The following is a 19,659-nucleotide window of genomic DNA, read 5'->3' as shown; positions in this document are numbered from 1 at the left end:
GCGTCTTGCCGTATCGAGGTTCGGTAGGACCTACGTAGTACGTCGTCCTGGTCGTGTACCTACCGGGCTACTCTGGCGTGTCTGTCTGGTGGCTGGTTGTCATGGCATCAACTGCAACAAAGACAAAGCAATCACCTGTGTTGCTGTGTGGATCGCCTCGGACTCTGATGGCCATTCCAGAAGCTGCACATGTAAGCCGTAAGCGGAGAGTCTTGGAAAAGCTGTCAGCGAGGCATATTGACTGTCACTCAAAGCAAGGCTGTCTTAGCTGACGCCCACTCGGCATTGACCACTTCTAGGACGGCACTCCTGCGCCCGGGCCGCCATCGACGTCTACGTAGCTAAACCCACTTCCTCATCATCCACCTCCACAGACTGAAAAATCTTTTTTTCTCTCACGCTTTTCCTCCGAGGACCAATCATGACACGTCTAGTTACATACTCTAGCATGGGCCGTCGGAATCCGTCATGCAGGTGCATCTTTTCCGCAGTGACTCCAGAGTATGTTATGTAGCTCATGTCACGCGAGCGAGATCTTTTGCATCTACGCGTCCGAATCATAGATCTGGCTGTAACCTTGTAGATACTATACTGGCACGTGAATTGATATTGAATTTTGTCATGGTGAATCCTCTCGGGTAATGCTCCCAACGCCTCGAGCCAGGCCAACTGCCAACTAACCTCGTCCGGCTTCAAACCACTGCCTCTAACTATACAGTCCCCACGAGGCTAAACTTGTAAAAGATCCTTCGACAGCCTGACTAGCCAACTACCAAAACTGTGTAAATGCCGTACACAAGGAATAATCCATCCAAACTCCCGTGCGATGTCTATAAGGTTTCATCGTATGTACATTCCTGATTGGTTAGGGCATGCTGCCTTGAGGCATTGGAGGTGCTGGCATGTTGGTCATTTGAGGTGTCTTTTGAGCCGTTGGACTAGCTTGGTTTGCAGCATTGCCTGGCTTCTGTCCTTGTGTGTTCATGCGATAAACCGGTTCCTTCTTGGGGTCAATCGTAGGGAACGCGGCTTGTAGCCGTGAGTAGAGCTCTTTGATGCTCCTGTCTCGCTCTTCACGGTCTGCCACTGGATCGATCTTGTTCTCTGCACCATCAGGTCCCAAAGCTGGTGCCTTGAGCTTGAGGGTCAGATTCAAAGGGGGAGCACTGAGATATGCCGGGCATGGTGGCACTTTGACTTCGGGCTTCCTGTCTGCAAGAGCTGCCATATATGAGAGATTTGCCTGCAATCGTCTCATGCACCTATAGTTGTTAGCTGGGTTACCGTATCAAGGTCACAGACGCTTACTGAAGGTAGTCTTGTTGCAGATGTGTTTCTTCTTCTGTTGGCTTCTTGTCACCGGCGTTTCCATCTCCCGCGTGCTCTTTCTTGAGTTCTTGTTGCGTCATTTGGAGCTGTATCGACTCGTAGAGAAGTTCATGGTTGATGTCCAGTAGTAGAGAAAAGCGCTCCTTTTCTCGAGACTCTGTTCCTGGGCTCAAAGGTGTTGCTACGGCTGAGCCTCCATTGACTACCGGATTTTGATGCGAGGAAAAGGTTGGTGTCTGAGGTGTTGAAGCTGTGGCAGGTGTCTGTTGAGACTGCTGTGCCTGTGACTGCTGAGGTTGGGGAGGCTGCTGAGGTGGTTGTTGCTGCTGGTTTGTTGGTGTTTGGCTTTGTGATGGAGGCTGAGGAGTTGGGAACTGGCCCTGCTGAGAAGGCAAGGCGTTGGTCGGTGTACCTTGAGCAGCACTCGGGGGTCTCTGGGGAGTCGACACTTGGCCCATGGCCGCAGGGTTCGGAGGTTGTTGTTGTTGTTGTTGCTGTTGCTGTTGCGGTGGCTGTTGCTGCATCCTTTGCATCATCTGCTGCTGAGGCATCCCAGCCTGGTTCATCTGAAAACCCTGCATGCCACCCGCCATCATATAGTTCGGAGTAAAGCTCTGAGGACCGACCGACGAGGGAACGACTTGGCCATAGGGGGCGTTTTGGAATTGCTGCTGGTATCCTGCCACTATCCAAGAATTAGCCATGGTGACCCAACAAGACACAAATGACACCTGACGGCGCAAAGCGATTTGCGACGCGCTCCCACGGTCGCGCGTCGATTCAACCCAGATATCATCTTGATACCTCGGTAGTCGTCAACACGAACAACAGCAACCACCCGAGCGCGTCGCGAACGGCTCGGCAACTGACATGGCGCACAGGACACTCACTCTGACCATTGGCAGCCATATGCGGCATGCCGGCGTTTGGCATCATCCCAGGACCGCCGGGCATCATTTGAGGGTTCGCGCCGGGGGCAAAGGCTCCCTGGGGAGTCATGCCGGCGAACTGCTGCTGTTGCTGCTGGTTATACATAATCTGCTGGCCGGCTGGCTGGGCTCCGGGCTGCTGTGGGGCAGGGTTGTTGAAGGAGGGAGCAGCATTGTTGGCAAAGCCGTAGCCGGCGGAGTACATGGCGTCGGGGCGTCAGGGCGGCGTCAGGGAGGGCGAGGCGCTTGGAGCGGCAGCGGCAGCGCGTAGCGGCGGCGGACCAGGGCGTGGGAGGAGGACAGACAGAGGCAAGCGACGCGCAGACGGACAGATCTTGTTGGACTGGACTGGATGGACGGCGTGGAGGCTGGACACGGTCCGGGATTGGAAACCTGGGCTGGGCTTGGGGAGTAGACGGTTGGACGTGGTTGCAGTGGGGCTGAGGCCACGGCCGTCGACCACTTCCGTCACGGCTATTCGACGCCGACCACGCCGAAGGTGTGCAGCCAGGTGTTGCCCTGCATAAACGTGTCAGGTAAAAGGACCTTGTCAGACGGCAGTTGTTGCTGCTGTCTAGACGATAGCGAGACCCCTTTGAACTGGGTGTTTCCCGATGGATGGATGGATGAGATGGATGATGGATGTGACGAGTTATAGGCCAGGATGGCGCCAGGGAAGCGCGCCCAGGGTAAGACAAGCGCTGGACCAGGCTGTGATTAGAGCGGATGGCTTTGCGCCAGTGTGTGATGATCAGGTCAAAACACTGGCTGTTGGGGCTTTGATGGTATGGTATTACAGAGCAGAGTGAGAGTTGAGTTGCTGATGGTGGAAGCGGGAAATTCTTTCAGACCGCGCTAACTTGAGCCGCACCAGGTTGCCAATAGAAGCGAGTCTGTCAGCTGGTGAGGATGCTATGTAAGTACAAGGTTCAAGTCCCGTCTTCGAGTCCTATAAACGAGCACTTGCTCTGTCAATAGTTGTCATGGGTTACAAAATGCGGTTACTTACATGCAAACTCAGTTGTCTCTCCTATAGAGCATCTTTGTTACCGATATTCTGTGTTTGCCACGTGCTTGTCTCCCACCACGTTTCGTTGTACCAATTGCATCAACGAAACCAACAAACTCAACGTCACGTCTCGGAGCAAAAAGAATGCTCAAACAGCAAAAGATCATGATCATGATGGGGATCGAACCCACAATCTTCTGATTCGTAGTCAGACGCCTTGCCATTGGGCCACACGACCTGATTGGTTGAGAGGCGACGATATTCTCCTGGTGAAGCTCTCGCAGCGGCAGTTCGCGATGGCTTCACCGATGGTATGTTATTCTCTAGAGTTGTTTATATATTGAACCTTGCTGCTGGGGTGGTTGTTTGTGTTACTTCCTAGTCATACATGAGCAACCGGCTGAGTGTTGTTGCTGCGTTGTTCCCCGGAATAGGGTTGGCGTGGACAAGTCGAACCTGTTTTGTTTGTCTTGCTGTGGACATGTCGACTGGGGAAATCTGGCGAAGGAACTATATGGGGTGAATTGTAACAGGAGGCTGATACCTGCGAGCTCCTCTGTGACTCCAGTTTCCTTGGGCGCTGGCGAATCGACAGACATGCACTGGCAAACATGGTACATGTTGTAGACGATCTCGAGATGAATAAAAGTAAACAATGCTTGTGTTCAGCAACACCATATTTCCAGCCTATGCAAGCACACAATAATCAGCCAAGACCCAGACGAACCGTCTCACCGTCAATCTACCGCCATTCTACCCCCATATCGCCAGGGATATTAGCATGCCCAGACCCCGAGAGCCCGAGCGGTTCATGAACCCCGTACTCCCCTGTTGGCATCCCGCAATCCATTCAAGGGCACCATGTTCACCCCGTCTGTGACCGCCATTACCATCACTTATCAGTCGGTATCAAGAGACTATTCACCGCTACATACCAGTCACTTTTATCATTGAAGGTGTCTGGGCGACCAAGACATGTGAGCATGTCACCAAGACATTCCTATCTATCCCTCCCTTGATCCATTGTTCCATTAAGCGGCTCTTTATGTACTACTTCCGCATGAGGTCAATTGAACCTGACCATTGAATTCTAAATCACGCGTTGGTTCCGATAATTGCACTACAATCCAAGCTCGTATCGTGGTACGTAATACGTGATCTCCTCCACATTGCTCACTTATCACACCGGCCCGGGTTAAAAAAGGTCAGCAGAATTAAGGGGTCCATTCCATGTCAGTTGACGATACATCGGGATCCTCCGCATCTTCAAGTTTCAGAGTGATCATGTTCAACTACAAGACAGGTCGCATCGGGTGGAGCCACGAAAGCGATGGACGAGGCATCACGCGATGGAAATGCACGCCAAGGACCGGTTTGTACGGGAACCATTAATAGAACATTATTGACCAGAATATACGGTAAGGGGTATGTGTAATCCTGGCCTAGATGCCGAAAAACGTGCCCGACCCATGAACCCAAAGTTGATGCCATACCTAATCCAAATCGATGCTCATCCAGATCCCAAGTCCAGTCCAGTCCAGTCCAGTCCAGCCCAATGCCCATATTACAAACGCTAATTCTGTCCCAAGCCACTCGAGGCGAGGCTGATCAGATACATGAAAGTTAAATCAAAGCGACGCATGCAGGATGCTGTGATGCCGGATCGAGTCGCCAAATCGCTGTACGTGGTGGTATCCAAGGAAACGCCTCGTCGATGCCGTAAACCAAACGCCAATTCCCATTTTATATCATCTCATGCCTGGAAGTGCTTGAAATAGTCGTCGGATAGTCTCGACGGTCGAGTCGTGCCGGTCGTCTGGGTAACCTCCACGGTGGGGGTATCGACCGGAGTGAGGGAGAGGCCTAGGCCCAGTGTCGCCTTGCCCGAGCTGAGTGTCTTGGACCGAGTATGGGTGGGGATGTAGTTGTTTTCTTCGCTATCGTCGTCGCTCGAGGCGCTGTCGGGGTGGTTGTAGGCGTGCATCTCCCAGTCGGGTGCCTGCGCAGCCAGCTGCATATCCACCATGGCATCCGTCAGGCAGTCATCCTCGCATAGAGGCATGATGCGGTAGTTGAGGTTCTCCATGATGCACCGCTCAGTCACATTGAGCTGCTGGCTAGACCACATGCCATGTCCCCAAGCCTTGCAGTAGTACTGTGAAGCTTCCTGAGGGTCCTCAGTAAACTTGACAGCAATGACAAGCGCCGCGAGGATAATGAGCTCGGGGTTGACCGAATCGATGTGCAGCTGTTGTCGCTGAGGAACAATAGGAGCCGCGGGGAGAGTGTGTCGCTTAGACGCGGAGGAAAAGTAGTCGGAGAGGAGAGGGCACGAGAGACGCCATCGACGGGCGAAACGAGAGTCGAGGCTGTCGAGAATGCACACCGCAAGAGCGACCGTCTCGATAGGCAAGTTTGCGCGGCTGAGGATGGCCTGCACCAGAGGCACAGAGGCGGTGGCCAGGGAGGCCGACGAGGGGATGAGGTTGACAAGGTGGATGGCGGGACCTGCGAGTAGCCGGGTTAGTTGACGTCCCTGCGTTTGATACGGATAACGAATCCATGAGAAAAACAACGTGACGTTGGTTGACCCTAGACTCACCTCTGAACCGGGCCATCAATGGCTCCCCATCATCAAGAGTCGTTCTCGGAGACTGAGCAGCCGACGAGTTACGAGAGCTCGGGGGCGGTGTGGGGAGGTTGGAGAGAGGTCGGTAGGTAAAGTAGCCTTCGTAGCGGCAGTTCTTGTCGTCGTTATCCATCATGTCTTGATCTTGAGCCAGCTTCATGTTCATGTTTGCTTGTTGGTGGTGACGCTTCCAGTCCTCGATCCTATGCAGCCCAGAGAGCCGGTTCTCATGATTCGGCGTGTACGTGTGTGTGCAAAGAACAAACTCGTCTACGAGGGAATGCTTGAAGGGCGGAATCACGCGAGCACACACACGACAGCAGCCACGCAGAACTATACTCGGGAAAAAGAAGGGGGGAGGGTAGGTTATATAGACCAAGCCGCGTGTGTATATATAGACCGAGGGGAGTGCAACACGAGCGAGCGGGTGGAGAGCTGACCAAGGGGGATTCACCAAGAGTAAGGCTGAGCCTCTGCTAGACACTGCCAGACAAGGATTCCGCCTAGGCGGTATTAACCCCAAGCTGGGCTTGCTGGGCTCTGGCGGTGGAGGCGGCTGGTTAGGTGTGGTGGACGCCCAGCGCCGGGACAGGGGACCCAGGCAACCAAACCAGGCTACGGCTTTGTCGCCAGCAAACGCACGGCGGCGGGCCCTGTCTCCTTTGAGCGAGAAAGGGGATCAACCGGTTGTCAATATCCCGGCTTGCATCAGTCTCTGGAGGACAATGAAGCGGAACAGAGTGCCTGAATGGCGGCAATACGGGTTTGTGGCGCCCGTGAGATGACTTGGAGTGATGGGAGAGGCCGTAAGAGATGGACCTTTTTTGATTGACGTCCAATGTTTTGACTGGCTGCTTCAGCTTCGGGGCCGGCCGCAAGGTCTGCACAAGTTTGTTAGAGAAAAGACTCCAGGGGTGTCATCAAGTGGAGTTAGTGGCGATGATGAGAGAAGTCTGCTCTTTGACTACTCTGGATATTCTGTGAATATCTTTTCTCTGGTGACTGTCTTGTCTGTAATCGCTTTGTCTGGCTCGCAAATGACACCGCTTATCAAGTGATGGATCATCATCCTTCAGCTGATGACGGGTCGGCTATTGGTGCTACTGTGGCTGTTGCTGACTTGCTCTTTGATGCTGATGACGCCCAACGGTCTCCTCTGCCCTGTCGCGTGGCTGACAACCAAATCAGGGAATATGCCTTTTCACACGTAGCACGGGCGATTGTCTAGAGCCAGAAGGTGGTCATTGACAAGACGTAGCATGTACGCAACGATGCGCGGGCTTCTGTTCCTGACTAGTCGAGAAACACGGTTCATACGTCAACGGTGCGTGCTCTGGGTCATAGTTCCGCTGGCATAAGATGAATGACGAAAGCAAAGCAAAGAAGCGCTGCCAAGGGTTTCGAACGGACATCACTGCAAGTCCGTCAACAAAGAGACACTCTGAGATCAGCACACCCTCCGTCAACTTCTTGCCTCGGGTTCCAGGTCTCATGAGCATCTCGAGATGCACATGCAAGCGCCTACCTGCGAGGTACGGCGAGAGCGACTGTGGCGGTGAAACCGTCCCGTCTTGATTCATTCCTCCATCATGCCGCCATCAGCGATTATCCCCCTCTTGGTTTGGATCTTTGGTAAACCTAACCCAGCCTGCCGGGCTGCAAGAGATGAGAAAAACTCCTTCAGGCCTTGGCCGTAAGCAAGCGTTGGGCTGGGGCACTGCCCCGTGGGCCAGATCGAGTGCCAAATGTGCTCCTTTCAGTGTCGCTCCGCTGACCTCATTCGTCCAAGACAGACGCCACGAGCGAGCGTTTTCTTTTCCTGGGTCAGTCGATGGCTTGCTCGTCATGTAACCCATGCACGGCATATCACGGTTATGCTGCACAAATCAGAGAGCATCACATCATGGAGTTTCTTGTCCACATCTGGACAATGTCAGGCCCAATTATGCACAACTGCCGCTGCACAAAGTCGCGTGCTCTCCCACGTAACCTCTGTGGAGCTGCATGACTGGTGCTGGCTTGCGCCGAGCTCACGGCCGAGGACCCCTTTTCATCCCTCACCTCGCTTGCTGGCAGTCAGCTAACGATTCCAAGAGAAGATCGGCCTCATCCTGGTGGTCGCCGAGACCATGGTGGGAGCAAACAAGCTCGCACGCGATTTCAGCATCCGTTTATGCACGGGAAAAGGCCTGGCGTCGCTGAGGCTGACTTGATTCGGGGTCCTCAAAGATGCCCCAGAGGCTTGCCTAGCGTCTTTCTTGCATCTTTTGAGAAGAAGCTACGCGTATCCGCCTGCATTGCCCGCGTTCGCATGGGGCGGCTGGCATAGGATCTGACAAAGATCTGTCTGGTCTGTGAGCTCGGAACCAGGTTGTTTTCGTCTTGAAACTCCAACATGTCATCATCAAACTCCCATGGGTCAGCCATCAGCATAGCATCGCCTCGGAGCTGAATGATCGAGGCATAATCCAGCCTCTGCCCTTCACCGCAATCGAGCGAATTCCATCTTGTTCGCTAGCATTTCCCTTTCCGTCCTCGAGCGCTTCTCGAGCGTCATGGTTCTCGAGCCGCCGGGCGACTTAATTAGCCGCAAGGTAAGGTCTGAGACCCTGGCGGCACGCTAGCTGGCGATGCCGTCAACCTCATCTCACCGCTCAAACAACCTCGGATGGAACAGGCTGTGAATGGCCTCCTGTTCCCGTCCCGTCGCCCCGTGTCTGCATCGCGTACCTTGTATGGCGGCGCGGGCCCTGCAGGTCGGAGAGATGCCCGACATTGCGCAAATGAGCTGTGCTTCCGACTCAGCCTTGTGTTGCAAAGTGCGTGCTTCCGGCATCTTGGAGTCGTCCGTCAACCGCCCACGTTTTCACGTTAGTGGCAGTAAGGTGCTTCCAGCTGCGCGGTGCATTTCCCTCCTGAGCTGACTGCCTGGGCACGGGTCCACTGGAGGTTTGTTGTCGCATACGCACGTACTATGTATATCTGCTTGCCCGAGTGTAGTAAGACGGTAGCGAGATTACCAGGCAGGCCTCGGCTCCTTTGAGGAATCGCAGTTGCGTAGAACTCTCTGGTCACCTGCAACCATCTCTCGTTATCGATTCACTGATCAAACAACCGTCAATCGATTGGCATTGCGGGGTTGTCGATCTGGCGGATGATCTTCTCCATCACATGCTTCCGAGCGTGGGGTGCATCGGCGCGCAAGTTGGAGGGTGCATCGCGGGCCTCTTGTTCGTTAGTCAACGAGAGCTTGATGTTTCCTGTTTTACCTTATCCTACCAACATGAACCCGAATGAGCTGATACACTTTGACGAGCCGGTCCGGTTGCCATCCGCAGCCATCCTGGAAGAAGCCGTCAACATGCGATGATGGATCGGAAAGCCACCCGTTCGGTCCTTGTACCAGTGCCGGGTTGGTCCAGCACCCTTGTCATTTCGGGGTCTATCTTGTCAGCCTTCGAGCGGATACGTCTATTCAGTGAGTTGCATTGACTGGAGAGAATTGAGATGATTTTGTGAAAGAAAACAGAGCTGAGGTGATCAGGAAGGAGATTGATGATGATGTGAAGTTGGCTGGACCTGTGGTTGAGCAAGTGCCAAGCCCCACTCACTGCCCCTCTAGTGGTCCACAAAAAAAATAACACACTTCGCAAGTACTCTACCTTTTTAATCCGCGTAATCATAGCATAAAAGGCTTATGATAATAAATATAAGACCATATATGGACTTTAGAGTATAATTTCTTTATTTTACATTTTTATCTATTTATTTTACTCTAAATTGCGTCCCTATAGCCCGGCGAAGTTCTCATTGCCTGCCTACAGTATGCCATTTTTTTTCTTGGTCTGGGTGCCCCTCCACTGGCACTACCCGGTGCCACTCCGGTGAAATGCTTTCAACATCGCCTCAAATCTCGCAAGCTGGCTGAATTTGTTGTTTTACATTGTTGTAAACGGGCTTTGTCTGCTGCGGTACTTTTTGTCCATAATTCGGTGTTGCATGGTTCCCTCTGATCTGTGTCACAGTCTTCATCGTGGTTGTTGTTGCATCAAGATGTGTGAGGTTCCATCTGTCATGTAAAACCATCAAGGGTTCCCTTAGATCTTGTTGTCCCTGCAAAGATCACACAACGAACATTATATCCTTAGAAAAAGCATGACAACTCTCACTAGCATGTGTAACAACTCCAATCTTTTTGTTTGTTCGGCCTGTGATGTCATTATGGTATCCGCCTAGAACTCCGCCCCGGCGGTAGAAATCACCATAGCCAGCAAAACATCATGACTTGGGCGGCTCCAAAAACCTAGGCTTAACTGAAAAGCTATTAACAGTCTGCAAAGACCTTTCTGTATTTTTGTATGTATTGTTGGGTAGCCTGGCGTGATCCCCACCAGCTTCGTCACTCTCCTCGCTTCTTTCTTCCCCACTACCAAGCTATCAGAATATCTCGCGTGAGAAACAACACCCTTTCTTTGATTACCATTGTCCCTGGCCCAAAGGTTCTCACACAGATATTCTCTGACTTCCACTTCACACTCTCTTGCCTCCTCCTTCAGTCGTTTCAAGACCAGCTCTGGTAACATCCCCATCCTGCCCCTGTCTAACTGATAACCCTGGAGGCACTACGTCACTGCCAACTCATGACCAGTGGCATAATCATGACTATAAACCCGGGTCGAGATGCTTCAATCGAATGCTGCGTCCCCTCCGAGCACTGGATCATCCCGCAAAGCCTGTGAATTGCTGGAGGGTCTGTCCTACAACCTTCATCGTTCACGCTTGTGCCCACTCCAAGTCTGGTTCTGGGGCATGATATGTTTCCATGTTCGGCGCCCTTGTCCTTTGCCCTCGAGTAACATGGATGCCGATTGCTGAAGAACTCCCAATAATCCATCAATCCCATGCCTACAAGACTCGAAATATAGGAGCAACACCCTTACCTAAGGGACCCTAAGAGATGACTCTTCCCAAGCCCTACTCCCTCTCCTACCGTACCTGCCCTACCTACCCTACCGCACACGGATTTTCGGGCAACCCGACGACTTCTTCCCTGGATTCATTTCTCTTCTTTCTCTGATCATCCAACCATCGAGTCATCAGAACACCTCTCGGGAACAGAACCTCCTTCGTCTCCATTATCACTGCTTCCCCTCTTTCTTCTTCTTCCTTAATCATCATCATCGCTATCGCGCTTGTAAGCAATGCCCCCTTCGCTTCGATAGTCACCAACCAGTACGAAACTCGTTCATTCTGAGAGAGATCATTCTATTCTCCTTCGTTCATTCACTGTGCTTTCTTTGAATGCCCTCGTTTCTTGCGCTCCTTTGCCACTCATTCTCGCAAGGATTAACACACTCTCCTCACTCCTACCTAATGATTGTCTAGGCACCGTATCAATGCCAACTCATGACTAGTAACGATGAATCAAGGTCAAGGCGACATCCATATTGGAAGCGTGGGCTCCATCAGGAGCATGAACGCCGGGGCCGTAGGCGGCGGCGGTGGAGGGAACCCGGGGCATGGAGGCCCCATGGTAGGTTCTCGCTTGACATGACCATCCAATAGGTGGCTAACTGTTTTTATAGAGCAACAGGCAGAGGAAGCGGCTGCGTCGTCGCGCCGCCCACCTCCTTCGGCAGACCGCTGAAGGAGGTGGTGAGAAAACTACCACTCCTCCCGCCGGTTCGGAGTACGCAGATGATAAACCCCCACACCGGTAGCACACAGACTTCGACTCTCGTCAGTAGCATCTGCATTTATTTGCTTATATCACTCTTCATCAATATCCTCTCCTTTCGAGATCTTGTCCGATAGAGCAAGAGTGCGCGCGAAGATCGAGGCGAGGCCGATGCGGAGCTCCCTAACACACACTTAAATCTCCAGCATAAGTAAATATTAGCCTCCTATAACTATTATGACCATTACTAGTAAACCCTTAGCGACCACTATTATCATCAACGGGCCCATCGTGTTCGGCGCCGGCGTCGACCTCGCCGCGCTGTCCCCCGCCCAGCTTCGGGTGATCTTTGGCGGATTGGCTCGGTCAAGGGCTCGAAGAAGCGGTGGGGGGTGGGCTTCTGAGCAACCCAACGGAAATAACACAGCCGTAACACAACTGAAGCCTATACCCAACCCTTCATAACACAGCAACTTTGGTGGGTTGGTAGCTGGGGGCGGGGGCCTAGCTGCCGGCCCCGGGCCAGACATACAAGTTATTCTGACTCCTTGTTCTCGATAGTGACTCATAACGAAAAAGGTAGAAATAGACCTGGTTCTGGTGGTGTTGTTTCCCCCGCTCCTCCTCCTTAGTAAAGAGGGTAAGGTCAAATGATTTGGGAGAGAGAAGTAATATCATATCTAACAATGGCATTCAGAAGAAATCAACTCTGCACCTGGCCGCCTGCCTTTGTGGTGGTATGTAGATCTTCGTCAAGACCAAGATTATCACCCTTGAGGTGGAATCGACCGACACCATCGACAACGGGAAGTCAAAGACCAGGACAAGGCATTCCTCCCGACCAACAACAACTCGTCTTTGTGGAAAGCAACTCGAGTATAAGTTCTTCGTCGTGTTTGCTTTGAGTCCTGTACTGACGTTTCACAGCTGCCGATGGGTCTCTTTTTTTCGGGCTGGCGGTTATGGTTGTTGTCTTTTTTTCTTTCTTGTTCATGTCGAATGGATACTGGTTGTATGTGCTCCGAGACATATCGACAGCGTTTGTTTTGACATGGAGGAGATGTTTGACACAGCTTTGTTTTTGCCTCTCATCATAAATACCATAAATAATGATCAAACCTAAGCAAGTTTTCACATGACACTAGATAAATAATTAGTAGACGTTTTATTTCACCTTAGACTACTTCTTATTATCTTCGTGCTCGGCGGGGTCCAGACCTCGGTACCCGAAGCATCCAAGGAGCGACCATGTCGACTTTCGTGAGCCAGTTAGTCTGGCCATGACCGACATCGAGCAAGTAGGAGACCCGTTGAAGTCGGTTAAGAAAGCCCACCCTATGAGCGGAGAGACCCAAGAGATGGAAGGCGACGAGGGACGACGAGAACGATGAGAAGAACATTGCCCCTGACGAATCCGACCACGACGCCTCCTTTCCCACTCGCGAGAAGTTCTCGCCTACCTTGGTGTCCGCCACATGAATGTTAATTCGTGATCGGAGGTTCTGTTGACACTCTGCGTAGGATTGTCAACGTGGGAGTGTCTCGACTCCCCGAAGGACTTCCTCCAGAGGTGCGGGCACCTGGCGCTCTAGCTGGAGCTCAGCTTTTCTGAGTCCCACAAGGGACTTAATGCTCATCAAAGACGATTGGGCAAGCTACGATATCAGCATCGAGGAGAAATGGGCCACCTTCACCCAGAAGGTCAGAGAGTTGTCCGGCGACAAGATCGAGCTTCAGACCCTCGTGAAGCCACCTGGACCTTTAAACACCGTGGCACATCCCAACATGGGTCACTGAGAGTTTACTCTATGGCTCGGCCATGGACCATATCAACCACTCTCTGTGTACCCAGTCCGTCAACTCCATTGCCCGCTTCTAGGCGGCTGATTGAGACAAGAGATACTGGTAAGATCCCTTGTATGGCAGCGATCACCACTAATCTTCATCTAGGGTCGATGCTACAACGCCTGATATCGACTGAGCTTCTGAAAAAGGCACGCCAATCCACATCGTACCTACGCAAAGTAAGCCAGGTCAGCACTTGACCAGAGTCTCTTAACTGACGGGCCCATGGACTATTGACGTCCTGAGCCCACCAGGTTCTCGACCTACAACGACATCTCGCAGGCTTTACTTTCGGCCTTCGACTACGACTCTAAGTAACTTGCACAAGATTGCCGACAACCTTTGTTACGTCAGATTCAACATTCATGAATGGAGGAGTGGCATAAAATGGATATTGGCTGCGAACAAAGTATAGGGCCGCCAAATGTTCCCAGACAGAGGTGCTGGGGTTGGACCGGATCGTTTCATTGCTGGATAGGTAGTCAGGTCGACAGGTCCCTATAGGTAGTAGGAACATTCGTCTTCTTAACACTTAGCTCCTGAAGGACTCACCCATAGGTATCCTGTTCTTCATCTGGGCCCCACGAGCCGGATTCTGCTGGCCGATCACTTGGAACGACAGAAGTATGACTCTTAGGATAAATATTATCTAAAATATAAATAAATTTCTTCTACTTTTGAGTGATAATTAAGGTAAAATTTTATAAATTTAAGAGATAATTAGCTATCTTTATCCTAAGTTTAGGAAGTATTGGGACGCGTCACATACTTAACATAAGTCGCATAGGGAACTGCAAGCAATCATTATGGAGTTATGAAACTGAGTTGCGATAGGAGGCTCGGCTTCCAGTTGAGATTCAATTAATACCCTTAGCTAAGCAACTGCCCCGTCTCTGCATCAGAGCTCCTCATATTGCCGGATAGGGAGGAAGCCCGTTAGTGGCTGGAGGGTGTGCGTTTCGTGTTCTGTGTACCGACGGGAGAATCTGGATTCTACGTGATCCTGGCGGGAGTGACTGGGTTCTGCGTGTTGCCGACGAGAGGAGTAGATGTCTGATTACCACCTCCTTCGGCGGCTTGCCGAAGGAGGTGGGCGGCGCGACGACGCATCCGCTGCCTCCACCGCTTACTCTATATAAAGAGTTAGCCGTCATACCTATTAGATATGCATATCAAGAGAGAACTCACCAGGGGGCCGCCAATCCCCCGGCAGCCGCCTCCGAGGCCATGCTTGCCACCACCGCCCATGTTGAGGTTACCGAAAGTACCACCGTTGATTGCAATGCTGGCCATAGTCTAGGTAACGATGAACTAGCAGTGATTCAGTGTCTAGACGATCATTAGGTAGGAATGAGGAGTATGTGCTGATCTTTGCAAGCAGAGCAAAGAAGGGTCAAAGCAGCGCAAGAGACGGGGGATATTCAAGTAAATAACAGGAAATGAATGAAAGTAAATAGAGAAACGTCTCTCAGAATGAACGAGGTCTAGACTGCGTGGTAGTAATTGGGGCAGAGGGGGCATTACTCACATGCGTGGTGGTGATGACGATTGAGGAAGAAGAAGAAAGAGGCAAAGAGTATCGACTCGAAGAAGTGACAGGCATCTCGATGTGGACGAAATGCGGACTAGGACGGTGGTGGTCGAGGCAAGGGGAACAGAACGCACCGGGAAACGTGATGATCCCGAATTTGAAGTTGGCCGCCGGCGAGGCACCGTAGATAGGTCGGCGTGTGTACTTAGGTGCCCCCAACGGCCAATACTTTGGCAAGGTATCTGGTTTGTCGACCACGGTTAGCCCTCGTGTGGGAGCTGGTGCTGATGAAGTGTTGAACATGTCTGCGTCGATAGTTGCGATGATTTTGACGCCTGTGCTGATGACCTGGAGATGCAAGGAGAAGGATGTGACCAAGTGATTGTGACAATGGAAGTTCTTTGAGTCAGGTGAGGACTCCAGGCTCCTTCCCACACTCGGCGTCTCCCCAAAGAACTTGATACAAACCGGCATCGCTTCGGCCTCGGGCAGGTAGGTACCCATCAAGGTGGAAACAATCTGCTTCAAAGCTACAACTCCTCAGTCACTGTTCGAGCACAGCCAAACAGAGGAGATGAAGTTGGGATCGTTTCACTGTTGGGGAACAAGGTACAGCTAGGTGCTTTCGTCTTCCATCTTAACACGTTCTATGAACCTTGAAGAACTCGCCCACGCCCAGTTCGTTACGTGACCATCGGCAGCGGGAAGGAGAGATGGAGCCCACCATGCGCTTCAAAACTTGGCCCCGCCACGTCTGGTCCTCTCAATTGCTCACATCTCCAATTCATCACCAGCATCGAAGCATCGCCACAACCACCCATCATAAACATCTCGAACACCTCATAGGCACCAGACTCCCGCAACCACCATGCGCAAGTCCTCGCCCCCTTCAAAGTATCATGGTCAAGTCTAACAAATGCTTAGCCCAGAACGTTACTCACATGGTCATGGTTGGTTCGGCGGCCGACCTGTCTGGGTTTAGCCCAACCCAGCTCAACGCGCTGACCGGCCGGTCAGCTGGGGGTGGTGGCCCAGCTGCCGGCATCCAGAAGAAGAAGAAGAAGGAGGTCAAGCCCGTGAGTATACTTTCTATCTATTCATTCTTTTTAATCGTGACTCACTGTAAAATAGGGCCAGGGAAAGTCGAAGTTCGCCCAAGCCCGGCGAGAGAAGAAGGCCGCTAAGGCCAAGGCCGAGGCCGAGGCGGCCTCTTCTTCCTCCCCCTCCTCCTCCTCCACCATCACCAAGGCCGCCACCGAGCCCGAGCCCGAGCCCTAACCCAAGGCTGCTGCCAAGTCCGACAAGGCCAATCCCAAAGCTGAGATCGATGCTCGCGCCGGTGATTGTTCCGGTCTTCACGAAACCCGCCGCCGTTGCTTCCGCTAAGGAGGCCGAAGCTGCAGTCGACAAAGCCGACCGCAGCCTCGGTGAAAAAGGTAACAATGGATGATTTGATACAGTAAATAGATGACATCACTAACAATGTCATAGCCGACGAGGAGATGGCCGAGGCCAAGGCCGCTCCTTTCTCTTCCTCCTCCTCCTCCCTCCCATCTACCACCACCAAGAAGGATGTTGCCCGGTCCGCTCCCGCCGTCGCTGCCGCCAATGCCCCGCCAAGGCCTCGGTGAAAAGGGTAAGAATGGATGATTTGTTACAGTACAGGAATAGCATATCTAACAATATCATAGCTGACGAGAACATGACCGGCACCTACGCTACGGTAGCAACCCACCTTGCTGGCATTCATGCAACTGGAGATTGAGGGTGATTCTTCGGATCTGTTGGTATCGTTATTTTTTGGGAGAGTTGAGACGTACATACGAAATCAGAGTCGCTTCCATGATGTCATGTGCAATCATTGGCATGTCTCCAGCGTCCTCTTGATAGTGAAAGGCGAGTCTCGCCTGCCATGTGCCTAGTGATGAGAACCCTTTCGCTTCTTGATTCTCTCCACAGTCGCCAGTTTACCGCCGACATTAGCTACGTAATATCGTAATTTAAACAAGATAAAGTAAGAGAATAGCCAACAAAAACATCATATTAGAAGCCTATACTTTGGAATTCTTTAATAGATTATTATAGAATTTTACTATAGCTTTATGGTTGTCTTTAGAGGAGAATATGCTCATATCTTCATACCTCCTGTCGCCTCTTGGTCTCGCGCCTTGTACTGAGTGTGGTCGGCGACACCTGTGCGGCTCCGGATGGGTCCATACACCCATGTACTGTACGCCCGCCCTTGCGTGATGTGCGAGAGAACTATCGAGGTCACTGCAACCAAATCATGCCGCTGTTGGAATGCACTTATGAGAAAAATTCGTGGAAAGTGGCTGGCATAATTTCCAGTTCACTCCACCCTTCTCTCATTGTTTAAGCCTATTCTTGGTCGACTTTGCTATCGCAAAACAAGCCAGATTTCTCGGTGTACTTGCTGAGGGAAAAAATTGGGGCCCGGGGTACATGGTCCTTTGGGAAGGTACCTCACGGCTGGGGAACCCCACAGGCTCAGTGGGACCCGGCCCGTGCCGTTTCATCAACATCAACGTCAAGGGAACGTCCCCCACATTCTTTGTGAAACAATATGTAATATCATATCACAATACGCAAGCCTTCGAACAACATATAGCAGTGCCAGGATATACAGGAGTATTTGACATTGGAATATTGGAATACGTAAATTTTGTGCATAATTCAATATGTGTGTTGTGAGCCAGCACTTGTTTCACCAAGTCGAATTGCCTAGCATTAAAGGGGCGAATACATTGGAGAGATTGATGCATGACTGACTCGACCTTTCATAGATCGTTTGGAGATGAAAACTTTGCAGGAATACTTTTAATGCGAGTCGTTAATCTGAACTAAAGGATGCTCATCTTCATGTATCTAGAAAACACAAGTGCATGATGTTGGGCTGATGGAGAGAGGCGAGCAAACACCAAGGGAACATCCAGGGGGTGTTGCGGCTTCTTGTGGTCTTGAGCGCTCCAAGATACAGGTAGATCAGCCGCACGGCGTTCAGCTGTTGAGGCTGGTGACCCGGAGCAATTGGTCCTCGAGCAGTTCATCCGATCTATCAGGGCTCAGTCTATCAGGGCTTGGTCGGTCAGGGCGAGGGGTTGCGCGCACATCCTTAGGGTCCTTAGGGTCCTTAGGGTCTTAGGATCCAAGCGCAAATTTATTTGTTTTGAAAATTTCTCCGCGGGAGATTCTTCTTCTCCTCTTCAACCCATCGCGAGACAGTGAGTCCACCCCCAACCCCATGAAACTCGCCAACGATCCGCGCTGTGCACCTCTGGCGCATCCGACATGATCAGCATTCATTTGCTTGCATCATCTTTCATCAAGATCTTCTCTTTCTGAAAGCTCTTCGAAGAAAGCGGAAGTGCACGCAAAGATCGGGGCGAGGCGGATGCGAGAACATCCTCCCTATCCCTCCCACATCCCTCCCACATCCCTCTGGCACCTCTCTGGCATTCCTTTCGTTCGTTGTTTATAATATGAATCAAGCTGATATATACTTGTAGGTTTTTTTTTTTAAACATCACATTTTCGTCTCGGTAAGTAAATCCCATCCATGAGTCAGTGCGTTCAGATGAGTTGACCGTGATCTAGCAACATAATGAGCAAGCCCTCACTCCCTTCAAGGTATTATGATTATATCTAACAAAGGCTTAGATCAATTCAATAACGTCGTCCTCGGGGGGGGCTTGGACTTGTCCAAGCTCACCCCAGCCCAGTTGCACGCGTTGGGCGCTGGGTTGGCAGGTCGGCCCGCTGGGCCGACTGCCGGGGTCACCAAGACCCAGACGGACGTCCAGCCTGTAAGTATCATTGCTTTTTGTTTTCTTGTTTCACCAGTGACTCACTGTCAAATAGGGCCAAGGCACGTCCAAGTACGCCCGGGCCCGCCGGGAGAAGGCGGCCGCCAAGGCCAAGGCCAAGGCCAAGGCCGAGGCCGAGGCCAAGACCACCTCCTCCCCCCCCTCCTCCACCCCCCCCGCCGCGCCGATGACCTCGTCGGTGATCGTCCCGGTCTTCACAAAGACCGCTGCCCCCGCCACCACCTCCGCCGCCCCCGCCGCCGCCTCCACCACCGCCGAGGCCACCGAGCCCGAGCCCGAGCCCGAGGCCGCCGCCGCCAAGTCCTCCGAGACGGAGGCCGAGGCTGCAGTCGACAAAGTCGACTGCAGCCTCGGTGAGAAGGGTAAGAATTGGTGATTTGATACAGTCAAGAGATAGCATATCTAACAATATCATAGTCGACGAGGAGATGACCGGGGCTTAGGCCCCGGCAGCAACCCATCTTTGCCGGCAAGCAGCTTGAGGATGACCGAACCCTCGCCGACTACAACATCCAGAAGGAATCCACCCTGCCCCCGGTCCTCCACCCTCGTGGTGGTATGCAAATCTTTGTCAAGACCCTCGCTGGAAAGACCATCACCCCTGAGGTGGAATCGTCTGACACCATCGACAACGTCAAGTCCAAGATCCAGGACAAGGAGGGTAAGTTCTTCGTTATGTCTGCTTTGAGTTCTGTACTGACGTTTCATTCATAGGAGCTGATTGATCACGTGTTTTTTTTTTTCGGGGTGGTCGCTGTTGTGGTTTCTTTTTTCTTTTTTTATTGTCAATATCAAATGGATGCTGGTTGTTTGTGTGCTCTGATGCTGTCTGAATGCCTTGGCCCAGTGACTTTGTCGCGTGATG

The 19,659-nt window shown here is 52.0% G+C and overlaps 2 protein-coding genes across 2 annotated transcripts; both read right to left on the bottom strand.

Annotated features, from left to right (window-relative positions):
- Nucleotides 1–865: 865 nt before the first annotated feature.
- NCS54_00281100 (Hypothetical protein) lies at nucleotides 866–2,463 on the bottom strand (the record flags this gene model as incomplete). The annotated part of the gene is made up of 3 exons (XM_053148401.1): nucleotides 866–1,262; nucleotides 1,309–2,014; nucleotides 2,220–2,463. The coding sequence occupies 3 exons, from the start codon at nucleotides 2,461–2,463 to the stop codon at nucleotides 866–868; spliced, it is 1,347 nt and encodes a 448-aa protein (XP_053004376.1).
- Nucleotides 2,464–5,020: 2,557 nt separating this feature from the next.
- NCS54_00281000 (Hypothetical protein) lies at nucleotides 5,021–6,062 on the bottom strand (the record flags this gene model as incomplete). Its single annotated transcript, XM_053148400.1, has 2 exons — nucleotides 5,021–5,775; nucleotides 5,870–6,062. The coding sequence occupies 2 exons, from the start codon at nucleotides 6,060–6,062 to the stop codon at nucleotides 5,021–5,023; spliced, it is 948 nt and encodes a 315-aa protein (XP_053004375.1).
- Between the last annotated feature and the right edge of the window lie 13,597 nt (nucleotides 6,063–19,659).

The sequence above is a fragment of the Fusarium falciforme genome, chromosome 2 (genome assembly GCF_026873545.1).
Source record: "Fusarium falciforme chromosome 2, complete sequence".
Classification (NCBI taxonomy): domain Eukaryota; kingdom Fungi; phylum Ascomycota; class Sordariomycetes; order Hypocreales; family Nectriaceae; genus Fusarium; species Fusarium falciforme.
The sequence above is the reverse complement of the archived record's forward strand: the minus strand, read 5'-3'. Positions and strand labels throughout refer to the sequence as shown.